Here is a 23,444-nt window from a genome sequence, read left to right as displayed (position 1 = left end):
CAGAAATATTAGATCCCTAAATTAATTATTACACAGATCTAAATGAAATTGTTGTATCGTCAAAATACTTCATTTTATTTTATTTTATCTCGGAGGCCAATTTTATTTATACCTTTCAGGCATCGTCAAAAGATGTCAAAATGAAGTCTCGGAACTTCATTTATTATTTCATTGAAATATAAAAAAAAAAATCTCATGATGTAGTGTCTTTTATTCTTTTCTATATAATTGTGGCGAGAAATAGAACTTAGCCGTATCCATTTATCGACAATGCCACGTACTACTCGCGAATGAGTAATTCTTTTTGAACTCATTACAGAATAGCAAAAAGGACTTCTTTCAAACTAATTTCGATTTAACTCCACAGATTTAACTCCAAAGTCAAAATGTACTTCTATAGAATCCTTTTTGAATTACCGGAAAGGAATTTTTTTGAGTTCATAACGATCTTCTGTGCTGTTTAGGTAGGCACTGATAAAATTCACGATCCTTTGGCACGCGTGAAAAAAAAAAAACAAAATCGTTTTTGACAAACGAATATCGCTACTTTTTACATCGTAACCGAAAGATCAATCTGCTTTTCCCGGCCAGCTTTGGAGAACTTAAGAAGTACTATGAAAGGAGATTTGCCGCTACCTCATTGATAAATAAGGCTGGGCAAACTTTACGATCTCTCGACGAAATAAAGCGAACGACACTCACGCTATTGTGTGAATACGATCTGCTCTGGCTTTCTTCAATTCTTTATAGCTTCTTCTCCTATTTTATATAAGGAGTTTGTATGTATCGATGTGACAGTAATATATTCTATTAAAATTTTCATAATTTTTCTCACAATAACAAATTCGCTCTTTTCTTTTTAACTTAACTTTAATTTAATTTAAGATCTATACTAATGTTATATTATTCCAAAAGACGTACAGTAAAATGCTTCGAATGATAAAAAATTATGCATGCAGACAAATACTTCTCTTTTTTTAAAGGCTTCATATCTCTTATGCCACTATGTGTTATTCATGCTGCTATAGAGAAGCCATTTTAAATAATAAAAATGAAGTTCGAATGGAAGTAAATGAGATAGGAAATATTCAAAGAGAGATAAATAAATCGACAGAGACAAACAGAGAGGAGATGGAAACATTATTTTTTTAGGCGTCTAAGAAAATATACTCTAAAATGCATTCATATGCAAAAATAAAGAAAACAAAATGAAATTAAGTGCATGTAAACTAACGTATATTTAAAAACTTGTTGCAAAATAAATATAAAAATAAAAGAAACATAAAATAAAAATAACATCATATAAGATAATAATAAAAAAAGAAAACAGAAAAAAAGCAGACGCGGATACATAAAAAAATAAAATGAAATAAAACATAGAGAAGCTTCTTTTTTTGGTTTTTCTTTCAACTTATTAATTACTAAGTAAAATTGATCAGAAAACAATTTTTGGGAGAAAGTGCAAGGCAGTTTGTAGAGAAAAGATTAGACAAACACCACTAACGAAGAAAAGGGATCTTTTGAAAAGTAGGAGATGTACAGAGAAAAGATAGAGAAGTATACGTAGATAAAGGTGAAGGTCGAGATTTTAACGTGAAAATCGTGCACTGCCTGCTAGAGTGACTAGATAGTAGCCTATCGATCTTAGGATGATCTGCAGCGGTTCCTCCAGAGAGGAGGAAGTTGTTCCCGAACGTGCCTTCACGCTCCACGACATCTGTCGATAAGTTATTCAATTCCGGCGCTATTGGATTTCCCTTTTCCCAGGAGGTGAATCCAGCATCTAACTGCATCCTCGGCAGAGTTCCGGTGACCTGTTCGAGGACAAAATTCATTTTTCGTTCGTCCCCGCGCGGTGCACGCGCATCTAAACGATGCTCGAAACGAACACGGTCGGACAATTTTTGTTCATAATTTTCATCGCCGCCTGAAGAAAGCGGACGGGGGTAGCAGAGGTGTCGAGACATTATTCACAGATTACGATTAGAAAGGGTGCAATTATATACAATGATGACGTATCGGCGGAAAAGCGCTCGTGCGTCCGAGGCCCCGAGTAATGAAACTACGCCCGTGATAAGAAGCTCGCATCTGCGATTTGCAACGTTGCGGCCTCGCCCATTCGTTATTGATGCCGCGTACGTAAGGGGGGAGGGGGGGGGGGGGGCATTCTCTCTCGCTACATTACGCCACGTTCGTTGCGCCTGCGAGAAGAACCGCGTTCGCCTCTCCTTGCGGCGGTGGACGGCGGCGGATTAAAATTCATAGATATATCCTTGAGAATGGATGCGAGGACTCGAGAGTATCCGTAACGGTATCATCTCGCGCATCAATCACCGCTGTTTTCCGAGCAATGGCTATTTCGTGTTTATATCTCAAAGAAGAGAAAAGAAGAAGAAGAGATGGAGGTGGAGGAGGAGGAGGAGGAGGAGGAGAAGGAGGAGGAGGAGGAGGAAAAAGAATTCTCTTTCTCTAATAAAGTTTTATGTATGTTAAATTTTATAAAGTAATATCTTCCGCGATAAATAAATCTCTTGTACAATTTGGGAATTTATGAGACGCGAATTATATAATAATATTGAGTTGATTATTAATCTCGATTTGATAATGTAAAGTTGCGTTTTTCTTTATAACGTATGATTATTTGTAAAACCAGTTAACAATCAACAGATGATTAGGAGTTTAAGCAAACATAGTGTTCCATTTTTAATTGAATACAACGGTAACGCGAAAACTGTGCATTAAAGTAAAGCAATTAGTATTAGTATAAGTTATTAGTATAAAATATAGTTTATTTAAAAAATAATATGCAATTTACAATTGCATATTTTTTTTTAAATATCTATGTATCTTTTTATTGATAGATTATCTTATTATTTTGCAAAGCTAAAATTAAAAACAAAGTGCAAAATTAATTAAAGCAAATATTTTATGAGACATTTTATGTTTTATTAAAATATGCTATAATGAAATATAAAATAGCTTCAAAAGTAATAATTTTAGAGTATAACTTTGATACTTTTTTTATTGAGAAAGAAACTGCATTAATTAATGCACTTAAAAGTGGAATTTTATGGAAATTTATGGAATTTATTAAAAATATTTATTAAAAATATTATTATAAAATACCTTGAAAAGATTGTGCATCCAAAATCAAAGTATAATGACACTATTATATATCTCTCTCGAAATTCTTAAGATAAAATTTATGTCTGAAATATTTTTTTCATAAAGAATAATTTCTGAGTTATTAGCATGTTTAATTTAAAATAGGATTCCCTATATATAAAACTTATTTTAATGTTAATTAATATTAAGCTGTATAATATTAAGATATATAATTAGAAGTATCTCTTATAATAATTCTAAAAAAAATCAACTTTTACTATAATCTTTTTTTCATTTTTCTTAATCATTTTTACTAAAAATTACACGTGTTACACACACACACACACACACACACACACACACACACACACACACACATGTATATATAAAAGAATATAGAATTGCGAACTGTATTGCATAATGGCGGCACAGGCGCTTCATGCACAATGCAAGATGACCGATTATACATCAGGCAATCCGAAATGCAGCTGCATGCTATGCACGTTTTTTCGTACGTAATCCCGCGATCGAGTATTCGCGAGGGACATAAAGAAGAAATTAAAAGTTGCGTCTGGTTGACCGATAAACGAACATTTCGATTGCAACCGCGCAATCCTGCGACTTTATCCTTATCCTTAGGCTCCCCGATTTTGTCATTACGCAAAAGATTGCAACTCGCGATCTCTCTTTTTTTTCATCGCGCATTTGCATCTCGCGCGTTTGTGGAAGCCGAAACTGCGTTTCATCATGTCACGCGTGAATGGTGTATTAATAAAACACACTAAGCATCCGGTATTTCGATTTTTTTCCCTTTCGCTTCCTCCTTCTTTTCCTCTTCGCGTTAGATTGATAGAGTCTCTCAAGGTCGTCATCTGTGCGGTGCTGCGAAATCGAATAATCGACTCCTAGAGCGGAAGGAGTCAGTATCGCTGACACACGATTGTGAAAAAACGTGAAACGTGATTGCCGATACATCGCCAACGCACGTTCAGTAAAAACAGGTATATTATGCTCTCGGCGTGAATGAAGTCTGGATCTCTTTCTATAAACTGAGCTTAAAACATATATATACAATCTAGTAAAGAAGACAATGTGCTTGATGTAAAATAAATACTTTCCTTCTCCTTGATATAAAATAAATATTTTTTTTTTTTCGTTTTTTCTAGATATTTGAATTTTGAAATTTTCTTTTCTTTTTTTCACACTTTTACACATTCGATATATTACGAATAATTTGTTATATCGAATTACATTATTTAGACCGTGTTATTAACCGCCGTACACATGAGATAATTATAATTTTAAGTGACATGTTGCATACAGATTGCATTTTACGTATATGTAATCTTCTCAGACTTATCGGATTGTATCTCGACAGATTATCTCTATTTTTAAACGTTTTACATGCACCTATATATCAGAAGCCATTTACGCTGCAACGCAATTGTAAACATGCATTGTAAAATATACTATATTATACACCACCGACAATATATTACTGATAAAGCAGCTAAATGACGTGTTTTCAAGTCGATAAATTGGACATGGTGGTCCAATAAATTAACCAGCAAAGTCATCTGACGTAATAGTACTCGATTAGTTTTTTAGGAGATTATTAGAAAGTATTGACATTGTATAAAACTATTTATAATTCGAAAAATCTTAGAAAACGAATTATCGATCCACGTAAATATAGGGCCGAATAATTAGATTCGCGATCATTCTTTTGCAATACATTATAATCATTTTTAACAGTCGGAAACAAAAATTTTGGGCAAATGCTGTAAATAAAATAATATAAAGATCCGGTTTTCTTATCTCTTATTCGACTTTTTCTTCCATACAACCTTGAATTGTTTTATGATTATATACTTTCAATGAATCTGTTGAATTTGCGTTTATATGATAAAACAAAAATATATTATCATGTGTTTCAAAAATACAAGATGACTTCCATACTTTGAAAAACACAGAAAAAATTTATTTTTAAATTATTAGGTTTTATCATCATCATGAAAGTATCATGAAAGAAAAGAAATTTTCTTATATCATTTTTTTCTCATCTTTAATTTTAGCAAGCTTAAACAAACAAGTTTAAGAGAATTGTAAAAAAATTTGACACTTGAATGATCAACTTATATTAATTATAATTTTCCTTAAAGCACTTGTTTGAAAATAAAAATTTTTATATATACAACATAATTATATAATTACATAAAAATAATTATATAAAAATTATATAATTATATAAATTATATAACGGACTCCTTAATTTATATTATTGTTCGAAATTTAAAAACATTTAATAAAGTCTTATTGTATCTCAACGTAAAATATTTTCACGTGTATATACTGCATAAAAACATATAGTCAATCAATTATATTATATATAAAACTCACATTTGAAATTATTCGTGAAAATTTATATTCGTCGATTCTTTTTCTCGTTTTGTACATAATTTTCATTAAAATTGTAGTAAAATTGTATATTTAAGCATTTTTTATTAAAATTGTGTTAAGCGTTGCAAATAAATGTTTACAAAAATAAGAGAATACGATATAATACGGACACATAAATTATATAATTATATATTACATACATCTTGTAATCTGACGCATGATATCGAAGCACATTTAGAATATTATTAGTAAAACAGAGCGGAACTAAGTTTGCGAAACCAATCATAGATCGGATGATATTCCCACCTGCTTGTGTATAATTGATTTTATCCACTATTTATCGTGTTATTTTTGTTCTTCATGTAATCTCATTTTTCATTGCATCTTATTGCATTACCATTGTTGTATCTAGCTATATTGTATCTATCCGATAAGAATTTTTTTCATGACATATATTAACATCTTTGCTCTTTAAAACGCATATCTTTTGTTATTCGTTACGAAAAAAGTAATACAACACCGAGATTAAAATTATTATAAAATTGCCCATTATACAGTGAATTACATATGCGTATAAACATCACGCGAATTTAATCGCGATAGCGCGAATATCGCAAGTTGATTATAATGATTACAATCGCGACTGGTTTTATTTTTTTTTTTGTTTCCTAATCTGCTTACATTAACATAAAGACACGGGCTTTTATTCGAGTCACACCCACAATTCATTCTCTTTGATGACAACGCTACGAGCGCGATTTTTCTTTTATATCGAAACTCGAGTAACATGTTTCGTTATTGAGAGCAAGATGCGTTATGTTTCTCTCTTTTAATTTTTACATACGCATTTACTACATACGTAGTTAATTTAATTATACAAACGACGTTAAATGGCCGAAACTGATCACAAAATCCATCTCAATTGATATATTTCTATATTATCGTATTTCATTAATGGATATTTTCACATAGGAGAATTATTAATGAATTAATCAAGCTATTTAATGTTAAAGTTTTAATAAAAGAAAATTAATGACGCACGCGCGTGTTCAAGCAAACAATAATATGTGCATATACAAACAATCTAAAATATCATTTTAATTTCTACGTGATAATAAAAAATATTCTAAAAAATATTATAAAAAACATTAAAGCATAATTAAAAATTATCAATTGAGCCTATTGGTATAATTTTTGTTATTGTATAATTAAAATTACATCGATAGATTTAATTGATAATTTTTAATTAGTGATATTTTTTATAATATTTTTTAGAACATTTTATATTGTCACATAGAAATTAAAATGGTATTTTAGATTATTTGTATGCATTCATTCATGTTATATACATTACTGTTAAAAATTAGATTCAATTAATAATTTTGAATGTTTTATTATGACTATGTAAATTTATGTTATAAGTTCTATGTCAATTTAGTACTTTTATTTTTTTATTATGTATTTTCTACAATATTTTTTAGGATCACGTAGAAAGTAAAACAGTATTTTAGATTGAATGTATAAATGCACCACACATTATTTGCTTATATGTGCATATGCGTTATTGATAAATTTGTTAAAAACTTAAATCGCAAAATCTATTTTTTGTGATAGAACAAAAATTTATTACATAGATTTTTATAACGATTTAATTGCTGCAATAAATTAACGATTAAAAATATGATATTTTTAATGATCAAAATCAGTTGATTAATTTTTTTTGAAATCGTAAGTAACCATTGCATAAAATAACTATGGTTACAAATTGCATTTTATGGTAATAATATAATTAAGATAAAAACATATATAATCGAAGGTTATTAAATAAATTGTAGTGATTCACTTATATGCAGTATGTTATTGTGTTGGAGCAAGAGGCATGGCTGAACGAAGGCCACGCGAAAGTCGTTCTATTCGCATAATTTCAATACACGGATGCATAACAACATTTGATCTCATTTACTTGATCTTGCGCTAAAATAGCATTGACCTCACACGTGAAAAGCCATGCAAGATACGTTTTATTCCCTCATAAATTAAACCTGCATACGTATTTTATTATAAAATATAACAAATTATGAAATGTAAGTTTGAGGAAACATAGAGGTCATTATAATAAATTTTTACTTTATATGTTTTATTATATTATATATTATATATTATATATTATATATTATACATTTTATATATATATATATATATATATATATTATATTATATATTAGCTTGTTTATGCGTGGATCTTTCGGATGACGCATTACAACGTGGAATTTCATCAGGTTGTAAGAAGTCATCAACCGTGACCGAAGAGACCTAGGAGAAAAAAGAGAGAGAGAGAGAGAGAGAGAGAGAGAGAGAGAGAGACGGAAGGAAAATGAAGGAAGAAGAAAAGAGAAAGAAAACTTTATTTATGATATAGAAACTGTAACAGAGAGAATATGCTTAAGATACTTTGATACGTCGGAAAATTTTTCCTGGACTTTGTAATAAAATTAAAAAAAGTTTTTTGTACGTGGGTGTATAGGTTGCGGAATCAGTATAATCAGTCTAATTATATGCAGCATAATCATTTAACGGGCTCTTTCTCGACTGATCTAGTTATTGATTGCACATAATTGCGACCGTCGAGCCCATCGCGATTGCATAATTATACATGCGCTATTCAATAATAGAAAAGAACTCACTGGAATCAATTGTGTAATTCCAATGTCATTGGTTAAAATAAAATTAATTATATTTGATAACGATAAATGTCAATGATGCACGATGAAGTGATTAGAATTTTTAATGTTTCCCCATTCGCAATAGAAGACTGTGGTTTGCAGTCTTCCCGGTATAAAATACGTGCGCGATCGTGATGCATCTTTTTGTAGGCGTTACGTAAAACAATTATTCCAGAAACGCTGATATTTTACTGTTCGATAATTTCAAGATCGCGTTTAGACGACTTTACTCACTTGCGTCAGATTTCAAAATGGAATTCCATTTATAAACCTGTATGCAATACAAAAAAAAAAAAAAATATTTGACAAGCTGAAATGCACACATTACATATAAAATATAATAAGAATGTAAAATATATAAGAATATATATGCGCGTGTAAAATTATATATTCCACCTGTTCAAAACTATTGTCTCAATATTTGAATCTGATTGTTTAAAGTGAATTTTAGACGCGTCCCTAATGCACATGAAACATGCACGCGATCGCGATTCACCTTTTTTCATACACGTTACGTAAACGACTATTCTATTATTTACGTCGACGCTTTAACCGTTTCTGTAAAAGTATGATCCATCAATTCTGTCGCGCGAGCGGAAAACCACGGTGTCAGAAATGGCCCTTCGATTACGTCTGTGAACTTCATTCCTGCCAGGAAAGCCTCTCTTACATTTCCCCGATTTCCGTGAATTCAACTCGCGGGAGGAAAATTCACCGCGTGCGGTGAGTAAGACACGAGCGCATGATAATTCCGCAAAATGCACCACAAATGCGGGAAGGACATAATGTCGCAATGTCTCTATATTATTATGTCGCTTCATTTTGTTCCGACCACGTCATTACGTGAGGACATCCCCGAATTCCGATGAATTCCTTGGGGGTAACATGATGGGGTAGCATTGATGAAAAAAATGGAATTTTTGAATGAAACGAATGGAAAAAGTATGGATTAAGGAAACATAATTGCACAATATCTCGGGATTTCAAAAAGATTTCAAAAAGACTCTAAAAATAAGTGAAATAGTTCATTGATATTCCGAATTCCGATCGTGGCAGCATTCATTAAACTCCGTAGCACGGTGAATGTCAAAATAAGCATCGTCTTGTTCTCAAAAGTCGAATCGACTGGATATCCTTGGGACTTCCACAATGTGGTATATATTCGACCTAATCGATTCGACGCACGTCTGTACCTGGCACGACATATCAATATCAATTTAATATGTCGATATGTCCGATATAAAAATATCTGGGATCTGACTTAAATTTAAGAAAAGTATTTTGTGACATGCTTTACGTTTTATAACAAGATATGAGAATATATTTATAAATTATCAACATCATTATCAATAGTTAATTTAAACGATCAAATTATCAAATTTAAATTATCTCTTTTTCTTCCACCTTAAAGAAATCTTCATAAAATTGATGAAAATGAATAATCTTTCATTTAAGATAATAATTGAATATCATTTAACTTAAATTCTTATAAAAAAATTACATCAAAGATTGTTCACAGATTGTAAATTCCAAATATATGACAGAGCTTTTAAAAGCTCTGTCATATATTTAATGGAATTAATATTATAATGGAATAAAATCATGTGTAACACAAATTCTTAAAATATTAATCCAAAATTAAATAATCCATAAATACAAATGTGTAATTAAAATTATGCTTTCAATTTAAAATTGAAAGATTATTTTATAACTACTGTACTTAATATAATACTAATTTAATATAATAATTGTTAATATTAATCAAATTAAATTTTAATTATTAAAAAACTGGCGAAACACTTTGTGATCATATCAAAATGAAGAATTGTGGTAAGAATTTCTCGAATCAAAGAAAAACTTCAAAGATTCGTGAATCAGCTACCGTTTTTTATGGTAAATCTCCATAGATCCGTTTTGTTATTTACGTACATGGAGATAAATCTATGCGAACGATCAGGCATTTACGAAACTCGTAAATTCAACATGTCCATGAATGCACAAAGAATCATTTTCCAGTTTTAGGAAAAAAGAAATCAGCAAATCAGCAAAATAACGCAGATAAACGCAAAGAAATAAATACAAAGTAATTCTAGATAAAATAAATACGTCATAGCTTTGTTCAGTATTCAGCTGCACATGCACGTTAAAAAAAAAATGTAGAAAAAAATGTAGAAAATGTAGAAAAAAATGTAAGGAAAAATGGAGACAAGAAAATAATACCAAATAGATATTTATAGCTGTGTTAATTTTTGCGTAACGAAAATATTTACAACATTATCAATATTTTTTCACATTTTTCTTTTACCTTTTTTTTATTTTTCTTTTACGATAAGCATTAGTTATTATCAACAATATTTTCAACAAAATATTTAATATAAACATTTTAGAAAAAGCTTTCTTATTTAAAAAAATGAGACAAACAGATTAATAAAAAATTATTTAAAACTAAAGTTTCCACCATGATAAAAATTCATCACATTTGAGAGAGAGAGAGAGAGAGAGAGAGAGAAAGAATAAAACGTTAATCTTTCATCTTTACACATGCATCGGTTTCAATAAATTAAAAATTGTCAAATCGTCATATTGTCAAACATATTAGACTACTTTTATATTTACCAAACTGATATAATACGTCTTTGAAGATGATAACACTCACTTCACCGTTTGCATTAATGATCGTAATACATTTGCAAATAAGATATCGCATGGCGGAGTGTGATCGTTAAAGGTTTAAAAATGGCAGAGAGAGAATTCCCTACGATAACGACTGCCAGTTGTGGTTTTCTGTGAATTTCCTGCTGTTTGCTTACGCGTCCTTCGTGGAAGGCGACGATCAACGTCAGGAAAAAGGATCGGGCGTTTGCCAAGAGCGGGGAACCTGCTAATAAAATCGTCGGAATTACGATCTTGTTCGACTGTTCCTTATCCCACCCCCACTCACAGAGAGGCCAAGAGAGGCGAGAGTAGAAATATAAACACCATCTGCAGATTGTGTCGTGAAATCGTTGATTCCGAACGCGGCGGTCGTCCAGATCACTTGAATTAAGCGTCAAAAGTGCTCGTTCAAACGAAAAGTGTTTTCACGAAGATATTGCGAGGATGTTTCCGATGGTGCAGTTGACGATTTTTGCCGTATCTCTTAACAGCCTCGCCGTATTGGCTGCTTCCGATGTGGAACTGCAGCTGCTTCACGTGGTAAAGTCTTATTTCATTTTTCGTATTTGTGACATATTTGTGTGTGAAATCAGTCGCCGAGGATCACTTTTTTTTTTAATATCGTTTGAATGACGATATATAAGAAACTATTGTCGCTTTCGAATTTTCTTATAAATTTACGATAAAGCAATTAATTAATATCCGTTTCGATTTTTCGAAAATGCCGTGAATGTTATTTTAAAACTATTTTACAGTGCCCTTAGAGGCAAATATACGTCCGCTTTGTTAGATCGCGCAGGTGCGAGTTCGATATCGAGAGAAGTTTTCGAGAGAAATTAAGAAGTTACGGCAAAGCGATCCCTCGTGCGAGAGACACGTAACAATACATTTGCATTATCGCGATCGTCTATGCGGTGACAGTGATGATAACGGATGATGACAATACAGACAATACATAAGTATATTTTATTTCAAAGGTATTTCGCCATGGTGACAAAGTGCCCCATCGAGAATTCCAAAACTATCCTAATGATCCGCATCGCGAACACTCTTATTACCCAATGGGAAACGGCGATTTGACCAATGTGAGTACAAATCACAGCGATTAAAATAGAATATTATATATATATATATATATATATATATATATATATATATACTATTTACTAATCCATATAAAACGATTGTTTTAAATTTGTAGATATAAATTCAATAAATAAATAAAAAGAATTATTCTAGAGAATTATTATATAGACTTCTAAGATGTAATTCACCGAGTAACCTTCTCTGATTTTGTTCTTTGAGAACATTCATATATGTCATATATGTCATGTAATCAAATATACAACGCAAATATAAATGTTTCATTTCGCTTTTCAAAATCTCCCGTAAAATGTTTCAAAAACTTCCGTAAAATGAGAAATCAATTTTCTGACGCAATTATTCGTTTTTAATTTCAGTTAAAGTTTCAGCTAAAGTTTAGAAAATAATTGGATCCAAGAAAATTGGTTTAATTTTTTGTAATATCCAATTTTCCAAAATATTATATCATTTAAAGATGCAACATAAATGTTTACTCTTAATTTTCAAAATCTCGGAAATATTTCAGACTTACTTACTCACTACTAATGTAATGAGAAATTAATTTGCCGAGGTTGATGATTATTCGTTTCCAAGTAAAATTTAGAAAATAGCTGGATCTAAGAAAATTTATTTAATTTTCCGTCATTAACAGTCAGTTCTCCGAAATCTGTCCAATTAAATGCTCTTTCTCGTGCAATTAGCAAGGCAAGATGCGAGAGTATAAAATTGGAACGATGCTGCGCGAGAGATACGATCAATATTTCGGGCCGGATTATTGGCCGGCCAAGATCTATGCCCGATCTACAGACGTCCCGCGGACCCAGCTGTCTCTCCAGTTAGTTCTGGCGGGATTATTCCCGCCCTCCGAGAGGCAAACCTGGAATCCGCACTTGCCCTGGATTCCGACATGGACGTTCTTCGTGCCGTACAAGACTGACAACCTCTTGTTTCCGCATTACTGCTATCAGTAAGCAACTTTCTAGGGAATTGGTTTCTTAAAAGTCTGATAACAGGATTGACTCGAATTCTCGAACTCTCTTTTTTTCCTTCAGTCTCTTCAGTCACCAAGTTTCCTTCATGCGGACGTTTGAGATACCCTCGCCTCGTCTCCGTCTTCTTTTCATCTTGTATTCAACTATTTTGTCTTGATACCGTCAAAATCCGAAAAAAAGAAGATTCGAAAGAAAAAAAATTTAACCACTTTAACGTGTTTCTCTGATATACGCGCGCGTTTTATATACAGAAAATTCTAATAATGTTCTAATCTATGAAGCTGAATTTCCAACTTTTTTATTTGTCTTCAGTTATAGAGAAGAATATCAACGGTTCCTTCAGTTAGACAGTACGAAAGAGATGATTAATAAATATAAGAATGTAATGGATTATTTAACGGACCACACTGGTAAATTGATTAATACTACGGACGCAGTTGGTCACTTGTACAATTTACTAAAGGAAGAGGTAAGGATGGATAATAAATGAAAATATTTATCAAATTTTCATCAATACAATCTTTTCTAGGCTGCGCAAAACTTGACACTACCAAAGTGGACCCAAAATGTTTTTCCGAATCCGATGAAAGATATGATAGAGTTGGACTTCAAACTTCGATCATATACGAAAAACTTGAAGAGATTAAATGGAGGTTGGTGCATATAACATCTTTAAAATAAATCAACTAATAAAATAGAAAATTTTATTTATTCTATTTATTCTATTTATCATCAAAATATGTGAATAAAATTATTATCTTATGATACGACAATGAAAATCGCACATCTTTTTAAAAATGGCTGCGTCAGAATGTTATTTGGCAAGAAAATCATAAGTATCAAAAATATAAAGAATAATTTGAAGTCTCTAATTCTTTAGAGAATATATCTTACATGGAATATACAAAAATGTATATTTCCATTGCTAATTTCCTGTAATAAGTAAGAACATCGGGTGAACAATCATTGTATACTATTTATCCTGCAATTGCACAAATTTACTCTATATTCGAGTTTATAAAACTCGATACAAAGCGCGCTGCGCATCGCTGCGAAAAGAAGTTATTTCCAACAATTCCTTTAAAACTTAAAGGAAGAGTAATATTCATCTTAAAATCAGATCTCTAAATTTTGTTAAGTATTCTCGTAAAACTTCGCCACAAACAGAAAACATTTGTAAGTCGGAAACAATGCGACTTACGATCATACGATTTTCTTCGTTTTTAAGACGAGTGAAATACGCTGTCAAGATTTGATAATCTATTTTAGGAATATCATTGCATTTTTTCTTTCTATTTCATTATTCAAAAGTGAAACGATTGAATATTTTTAATTATCATTGATATTTAATTGTCATTGTTATCCGTGTGTACAGGCACGCTGCTTCGCAAAATGGTGGACGACATTCGAGAACTCCGAGAGGGAAAGTTATCACATGACAGGAAAGCTTTTTTATTTGGTGGCCACGAAATCAACGTAGCTTCCCTCGCTTATACTTTAGGAACAAATGAACCAACGGTACCATCTTATGGCGCCACGATCATTCTAGAGACTCTTCGGGATAAGAAAGGAATTTACTATATCCGGGTATAATACAAGCATTAAATAAATCTACTAGAATTTAGGCTAGATTTATCATCATCATTATTATTATTATTATTTGATTGAAGAGAGCTATCGACAGCAAATCTACTTCCCGCAAAATTCATTCATAAAAAAAAAATCGACTTTGTTTTATTTTTTGTACAATTTTTATTACATGTCTTCTTCTACCATCATTCTAGAGATTTTTCCGGATACGAAGAGAATTTTTATAACGATCTGCGAATAATATTTTACGTATTGTTAGGTTTTAAATAAATTTAAGAAATATAGGCTAGATTTATTATTATTATTATTATTATTATTCTTTGAGTGAAAAGCTATTGATAGCAAATCTAGTTCCTGCAAAGTATAATTTACGAAAAAAAGAATTCAAGCTTTGTTCTATTTTTATAATTTATCTTATTTTATATCAGTATTATAGATTTACCTTTCTACTTCTGTCTTTTTCCACAGGTTTTACTGTGGACTGGGGTTACGAAAGAATTGAAGATACAGACGATCCCAGGCTGCGCGGAGATATGTCCCTTCGAGGACTTCCTCGACATCGTGAGGGACGTTCTGCCCAATGACGACGAGTACTACTGCCGGCGGGATAAAACGCAGGATTTTAAACCTAACGCGCATCATCGATCCTCCGCAACGTGCATCACCGACGACAGATCTTGGCGGTACATCTTTCTCACCGTTCTACTCGCGTTCACGTCGAAATTCAAAAGTGCAAAAGTGATCTCGATCGACTAGCAGCCAGCATTCCAGATAATATTTATATTTCTCCTTTTAATTTTCCTCCCCCGCAGAGAGCGAGATAAGAGAGCGGAGCGGACCACGTGACCTTAACTTATTAAAGGGAAATAGTTGCGAAAATGATCAACGGCAGCACGCCGTTTCTGACCGATACCCATATCGGAAAACCCATATCGAAATACTTGGCCGAACTATGAGAGCAACGCTCGGGGAGCCGAACGAGGTTGCGGCTGTGCGTTTCGCTGCGCGTGTTGCGGTTAGCGCGTTGATGCATTTTACCGCACGCGTTGTTACACCATCGCGTTATACACGGACCACTGTACATATGTAAATAGTTATCGATTTAATCGTAGTCGATATTGTAATTATTGAGAAACAAACATCTCTCACTCGTAGACGCGTATCAAGAATATCGCCTATCAAGAACAGTGGATCTTTCGACATCCATGTAGGATGTCGATTGATCACTCACAAGCGTCCATAATCAAATGTCATCAATAAATATCATTTGCGATCATCGTATAACAGCTTTTTCACTTCACCTTCCTTTGTTTGTAAAAATATAAAAAAAAAAGCACATTATTGTTATGCCAGTATTATTAACATTCGGTTTGGATTACGTGTGACTTATGATCACACGTAAAAATCGAGTACACAAATCAAGTATTATTAAATCAATAAAAAATTTCCAAATCCATTCTCTCATCTATGTCTTTGTATGTGGTGCATCCACATATACTTTACGATATCGAGAGGCGACAAAAAAGGGATATATAGATTTCCTATACGTATTAAGTACGTAATGAAATTTTCATAAGGATCTGGCAGCAGGATCGTACAGTGACCTGGAGATGTAAAAAATACATGACAGCTTGACAGGCATTTTAATCTCGCAAATATCGGTAATCGGATTAAGTTCGCCCGTTCGGGCGAATGCGAAATTGGAGCAAATTTGATTCCGAAAACGGGCGAAACGGTTGTTCTATTTTCGTCGAGGTGAAGAGTTCAAGAAACTGAAGAAAGCGCGAGCGAAGAGCGGCGAGATGGAAATAGGGACATCGCCGTTTCGATCGACACGCTCGTCCCGCTGATATAGAGTGCTAGTTTAAAAAAAATTGCTGATATAGAGTGCTAGTTTAAAAAAAATTTTAAAAAAAGAGAAAATGACAATTTATTGGTAGTTGTAGTTCGCGTGTAACGGGTGACATTTAATGTCACGTTTGATAGGGCGCCGAATGATCGGGGAGGACGTTTGAGAAACACTGCCGGCGCGATCCTTCGCCGCCGTTTTTTTTCCGTTCTGCATGGAATCGAGGCATCTTGCCGCAGATACGCGCACCAAGAGGGGTCCCTGCACTTTCGTCACGGTGATTCACCTTCCGTGGCGAAACTACGGATGCGTGCGCACCTAGGCTGCACTCGTCCAAGGAGCATGTTTCGTATCAAGTGCGTTATTTACATAACGACAGTTCTTCCCGACGGCGCGCTATACAGTGTGGTATCGGACGAATGGCACGTTCGTTTTTATGCTCTTCTGTTCTGTCAGGGAAATTAATTAAACACCCGGAACGGAAAGGCAGATTAAAACGGTATTAAAATTAATAGCGATGACGATTCCCATCCATTCCGACGATTTGTAAGTAGTAGGCTTACTATTATATTATTCACGTTAATGCATCAATGATGACTACTGCATACTAAGCTACTACTTTGTAGATTATAAAATTAAATTGTAACATTTATGGTCCGATTCCACCAACGTAGATTAATTTTAATCTCGATTCAACTTACTCTTTATCTTTTTCTAATTTTTAAGAATTACGTTGGAATCGAGCATTGATATATTTCTTTAATTCCAATATTTTACATGGGAAGAGTGACGTATTTACAAATTTTGAAAATGAATTTGTTGGGTCAAAATTATATAAGTTTAAGCATATAAAATATTGTAAAAATATTTAATATTTTAATCAATTTGAACGTTCAAAGCAATCATTTTGACATTTCTAACAAAATTATTTGTATCTAACCGAATTTTTAAATATTTCAGCAAAAATTCTGTTCTCTCTGTGTATAATTGTAAATAGTAATATTCTATTTGTATCCTGCAACATAATTACACACTTTATTGAATATTAATTTAAATCTTATATGATATATTACTAACTCGGCTCTAACAAAACCGCACGCAGCGGTAGAGCGTTTCGAGCTTCGAGGGAAGTCTTTTTGGATATGATTGCAAATATAATTTGCCGCCTCTGGCGTAGTCCAATATACTCTGTACTATTCGATAAACGTTGCAAGTAATCGCCGTACTGATTTATACGAAACCGAATATGTATGCGCAGTATGTAAGTACGCCGCTCAATTTGAATAATTAATAGTATGGAATTACTAAAGCTTGGGATGGCTCGTTAATGCAGTCGGTAACCAGTTTGCTGCTCGTATTTGTTCGCTAAAATACCTTAAGCATGTAACAAGAGCATCTGAGAGCATCGAATTTTAAAAAAGGTTGAATTATTCGAGAAGCGATTTTTCACAGGGAAATGATACAGGCAATATTTATAATTAGTTTAGCACGCAGTAACGCTTGCATCTTTTTTTCCGACAATCTTTAGACATCTTCTTTTTTTTTTTGCCTTCTCAGAACTTCTTATTTTTCAAAAGACTGGTCCAGGCGGATTTTTAAGGCCTTTAGAGTATCAAAGTTTTTACTGTTTTTACCGTTAAAGAAATTTGCGGAAGTTATCGGAAGAAACGATAATAGAAGCTGTATGATCTTGAGTGAAGTACGGGCTGTTAAAATGGAATATCCTGACATTGTAGTAAAGATCCGACACATTCAACATAGTACATAGGTTGATAACATTCTAGATTATGTTGACAGATTTATAGTTACGAGCCTGAACGCGCGTGAATTCTATGCAATACTATTGGTCAATGATTTTGCTTCGCTTACAACAAAAAATTATTGCGACCTCGACATTTTCTTATTAATATTTTCGATTCTAATTGACTTGCAGAGTATGCTATTAAAGTATTATCCGGTGGTTGTGAGACATTCTACGTATACGTATCGATCATTTTAAAAGTATTATATAATTATATTAATATAATAATATCATTTACTCACGTATATAAAATTACATAGAAAATTATATTATTTACATGAATATTTTTTATAATATAGAATTTTATTTTATATTATAAAATCTTATGTTCGATACAAGTATATAATATATTATTGTATGTATGTAAAATTATTTTAAACATATGTACAACATTACATACATTAAAAAACGTGATATCAAATGAGTTGCTTATTAATAAAAGACAGAGAGAGATTTTGTGATTATTATTATGTTATTTTTCCTCTCAAATCATTCATAAATAACGCAAATGATCGCGCGACGTTCAGAAGCATGCGTATTTCATTGAGAAAGACGGTAAGTCATAAGAGGTATAAAGGTATGGTGAAGGTATGGGAATGCATACCAGCGATGAACGGCAGGTAATGTCCTTTCAAGGTAAGAGTTTCTCAATAGGCCTACGATTGTTAAATAGCAGGGACAGATACGGCAATGGCACAGGAGCATCATAAAAAATTTCCAGTTTACATTATGTAAATTTCACCATGGCATATTTGTTCCTTTAAATAACTTCAATAATTTTATCGATTATCGACAAACATATTATATGATTCTGTCAAATAAATTTAATCCACGTTAATCCCTAATTTTCCTTACTTTATTAATTATGTTATAAATTGAAAAGGATGAAACTGATATGATTAATTTCATTTTATGTTATATAACAAACAAAATCAGAAAATAATAAAAAGGATACACATTATGTGAATTAACAGTTCTAATAATTCTAGTTTATTTTTATAATTATTTTAATTACAATTAAAATTAATCAAGACTCGATTGATGTAAACTTGATTAAAAATCGAAATTGACCATTATTTATTGTAAATATAAGAAATATTATATTTGAAATATTATGTAACACAGATATCTTTCCCGCTTGCCGATTAATATTAATTATATAACATTGACATATTCTTAAATTTGAATTTTGATTTTTTTTTTAAATGGGCCAATATTTATTTTATATTTTTTGATCACTTTAATTTATTCTTCTCCATAAATATCATAAACATTTATTACTATTAAAGTTTCCCTACTAATATATATATATATATATATATGTATGGAATAATCTGTCGTTTCTTATAGGAAATATCTTCTCGCTTTTGTACCTTTCTTCTTTAAAGTCATTTTTCCCATGGTACTTTTATGCAAAATATATTTGGAGAGAGAGAGAGAGAGAGAAAGCTTACCGTGAATCAGCGATCCGTCACGTATTTCTTATAATAAACATTTCCCTTGGCTTTGTACAGCATACATATTTCACAAACAAAATATTTAATCTATTCCTACTACATTCATATGATTATCGCTATCCTTTACTGCTGTCATTAAAAGTCAAGGACAAAGTTTGAATTTCAAGCGTAAAATACAATAGTCTAAGTCGCACGGAAATACTACTTTAACATTGCAATCTGCCTTCAACTTTAACGACCGACACGGTGGGACAATAAACGAAATGGAAAGTGTGGGTTTTTTTTTTTTTTAAAGACTTGACTAAACGAATACGTGTTTTCAGTAAAAACTCAATAAACACCGGAAACTAAGGGAATCAAATCAAGAGTCGAAAAAAAATCGGACAAAGTGGGAGGAGAAAGGCGCTAATAAACGCGATTGTTACGAGGAATGACGAAGGAAGAGCATTGTTTGCATTTTACAACGTGGCGCGCGCGCGCGCGCGCGCACGCGCGCATGAGCCTCAAACCACCGCAGCTTCCCTCCAGTCGTGTAATTTAAGTCGTGCGTAAAGTAGGTATGCGTACTTTTCTTACGCGCAAGATCCACCTGCGTGACGATTACATCATCTGCGTCTCGAGAGAGGCGCCGCGGTTCCCCGACCGATGATGGACCTTCGGCTCGGGCGACGGACACAAACGCGATGGATCGGAGCGATTCCCTAGTTCTCTTCATCAATCTTTATTTTTTTTTTTTTTCACTCGATTTCTCTTTCACTCTATTGTGATCTCTTTCAATTGACAACCCGTTCTATATATACGTCACACGTTTGTCGTCTCTCGTTTGTAACAATTCGCATACCGAAATCCGAGTACGGGACGCCTTTTACTTGCTACTCGCGAAATACTAATGGTGAAATCGAGTCTGCGGTATGCGAGCGAGTGCATTATCAACAGTAACTGCGTTAAACCAGCAAATGCATTTTGTGTGTTTCGGCAGGATTATATCCCGATTGTATCGCGAGGCAAGGAGGTGTTAGGAGAGTCGCGATTTTGTCGCGATATTTTCCGCGATAAAACTCGGACAACATTCGATAGCGTGACAAATCGATATGCCGTCGCGCACAAAAAAAAAATCAATCTGAACATCGAGAGAAATATGTTCATATATAAGCAAGAGTATTATAATATTATTATTAAACATTTCAGTCTTGATTTGATTGGTTTTGTATATTGATGTAAATTTTATCTTTGGCTCGACTCAAGATTAAAAATCCTCTCTACATGAAGATTCAAATATTCTATATGAGAATAATTGTCTTGATTTAAGATTAATTTTTTTTTTCTGCGTCGTAAAGTCACTTGATCCACGAAAATCAACGTGACCTAAACAACAAAATTACAATCTCGTCATAAGAGCTGCGGAGTTGCTGAAAGCAATTAACGCATAGTGAATCTAAATAATGTATCGTGTTAAAGAGATAAAAAGTCTTCGATGTATATATATATATATATATATATATATATATATATATATATCGAGTTATAGTAGTCCGCAAATCAATTCCTATGCGAATAATCGCGATTTATTAATATTAATTATAACATATAAATTTATTTATTATAAACACGTACTTTTTAGAATAAATAATTTTACATTGCCACACTCCGCAAATCTGTTCCTATACGAATAAATTTGCGCGGTAAATTAATATTTATTATAAATCATATTTTACATATTTTATACACCATATTTTTTTTTAAAGCAGCTGATTGAATCATACACTGTACTCGCGGACATCATGATAATGGCGGCACGTGAATCGGAACGTGTGAGACACAGCCAGTGATGCCCGTTATCGCGATAAAATACAAGACGTACCGTAATTAATTTCCGAGAGCCGATGGGAATCATAGGATCGGAGCAGCAACCGATAGAATAGTTTTTGGAGTTACGAAACTAATTACTCTTACCTAAGATCGAATGAGGACAACATAGAATATTCGCCTATATGTGTATATAACTTGTCAATCAGCAATGTTTGCTAAGAGAAAGCTTGATACCTCAGCAAACACATGAAAAGCTATTTTTTTCGAAATTGTTGCTTCTGATTGTCATTTTAATGAGGAAGAGAGAAAGAGAATGTGTGTTATTTTTTTAAAATAATAAAATTATGAATAAGATGAATAAGATTATTATCAATTCTCGTATTTATCGAAAATGACTTTCTCAAAGAAAAAGTAGTATTACTGATTTTCGCTAAGAGAAAGTGTAATTTTCCGGATAAATTATTTTTTATTAATTTCTACTTGTATTTATAGAAAAATATCATTTTTTGTAATAACCAATCATCATTATTACCATTCTCTTCCGAGTCCTTCAGAAATATTTATATTTTCAAAGGGAACAGTACAAAGACATCAATGACATCATTGACATTTTCGTTTAGAGAAAAAGCTTTCTTTTCTTCTTATAAATAGATAAAAGAAAGATATTTCGATAAACATGGATAAAATTATTTCAAAATAATTCTCGCTTTCGATTGAAAGAAAATGTCATTCTTCGAAATGACCGATTGTTACCATTATTTCACGCAGCTCAGAGTCGTTTCTTCAAAAATAAAAAATAAAAAGAAAAAAAAAGAGAAAGAAGAAACAAGTTTGATCGAGGACAAGTTTTGTTTCGATATTAGAGACTGTGAGATATGCGATTCCTGTTTACCGAATAACCGGCGAGAGTCGCATGTCCGTTCGTCGAAATTTCGTCCAGATTGGCAAAACCAGGGACGTGACTTCACGCCGGCGACGCAGCGCGGCGTCAGGTTGCGCAAACGTGACTCACATTTAATCGCGCGCCGCCGTCGTCGCTTTATGTAACGTAAAACCGCGCGTGAGATGCACGCGGACGTATCAATCTCGAAAGCGTTATAAATATACATACATATACGTTATAAATATACGTATGCGTTATAAATATACATACATACATATATTAAAATAAATATATATTAAAATACCACTCGCGACGACTTACCCGACGGGCCTCACGGAAGCTGCCTGTGTCCGCGTGGAGGTCACACACTCGGCCACTCGGCTTCCACGACTCCGGGATCCTCCTCGACGCGTTACCGCGTCTTTGAAAATTCTGCCCCGTACGCTGCCAGGACGCCAGTCGCCGCACCGAAGGCTCGCGCATTCCAGGACTCGTTGCGCCGCGGCTCGGATCGGGCACGGTCGTTCAATCGAATTCGCGCCGGTAAAAACCGTCACTTTTCCGCACAGTGTTGCATTTCCGAATTTCCACGACCGAATTTAATTTCCGCCGCGTTCGTTCCGGCGACAAGAGAGAGAACACACGCGGGAGGTACACGCACTGAAGTATCGCGTCAAAATACTCGTCGCGCGCGTGACAGCTTAGCAAGTGGCCGCGGAACGCACGCACGTTGTCAGGTTGATATGCCCGCTGTCACGCCTCAGGCCTCCACGGCGGCGGTGCATCGTAGGTAGCAGGTGCCAGGTAAGGAACTAGGAATCCAGGTGCCCTTGCTGCCGGCGACGTCATTACGCGCGGCCGCGACTCGCTTTCGCAATTTTCGCGGCGCGGCTCCGCCATCGGTCCGCGCAGGCGCGCGCGCGCACTGTTCTACAAGGTGGGTCGGACAAATGACAAATGGCCCGAGATTTGACACCACGCATTCGAAGTGACGATAATATACGGAAAAAGAACCGGATGTCACAGGCTAAATGTAATTTATTTTGTTTTCAATTAAACTAATAAAAAAGTGCAAAAAAGTTATAATTAATCTGATT

General features: G+C 33.3%; 2 protein-coding genes across 2 annotated transcripts in view; one reads left to right on the top strand and one right to left on the bottom strand.

Moving 5' to 3' along the window:
- RhoGEF3 (Rho guanine nucleotide exchange factor 3) overlaps positions 1 to 23,227 on the bottom strand; it is a 161,770-nt gene extending 138,543 nt beyond the window's left edge. Inside the window, exon 1 of the mRNA XM_089073608.1 lies at positions 22,669 to 23,227. The gene's annotated coding sequence lies outside the window, so the exon portion shown is untranslated. The remainder of the gene's footprint in view (positions 1 to 22,668) is intronic.
- On the top strand, positions 11,092 to 16,004 carry LOC105425405 (venom acid phosphatase Acph-1). The gene is made up of 7 exons (XM_011636145.3): positions 11,092 to 11,423; positions 11,861 to 11,968; positions 12,668 to 12,933; positions 13,271 to 13,427; positions 13,488 to 13,611; positions 14,334 to 14,545; positions 15,017 to 16,004. The coding sequence occupies exons 1-7, from the start codon at positions 11,328 to 11,330 to the stop codon at positions 15,302 to 15,304; spliced, it is 1,251 nt and encodes a 416-aa protein (XP_011634447.2). The 5' UTR covers positions 11,092 to 11,327; the 3' UTR covers positions 15,305 to 16,004.
- Positions 23,228 to 23,444: the final 217 nt, after the last annotated feature.

The sequence above is a fragment of the Pogonomyrmex barbatus genome, unplaced genomic scaffold (genome assembly GCF_055798465.1).
Source record: "Pogonomyrmex barbatus isolate J1 unplaced genomic scaffold, ASM5579846v1 scaffold15, whole genome shotgun sequence".
Taxonomy (NCBI): Eukaryota; Metazoa; Arthropoda; class Insecta; order Hymenoptera; family Formicidae; genus Pogonomyrmex; species Pogonomyrmex barbatus.
Note: the sequence above shows the minus strand (reverse complement) of the source record. Positions and strands in the feature narration are given on the sequence as shown.

Bases quoted from the DNA above. Each gene is read 5' to 3' on its own strand.
- LOC105425405 (XM_011636145.3), top strand. From the start codon at position 11,328: ATGTTTCCGATGGTGCAGTTGACGATTTTTGCCGTATCTCTTAACAGC. The intron at 11,424-11,860 runs GTAAAGTCTTAT...TTTATTTCAAAG, and splicing joins AACTGCAGCTGCTTCACGTG to GTATTTCGCCATGGTGACAA. The intron at 13,428-13,487 runs GTAAGGATGGAT...AATCTTTTCTAG, and splicing joins ACAATTTACTAAAGGAAGAG to GCTGCGCAAAACTTGACACT.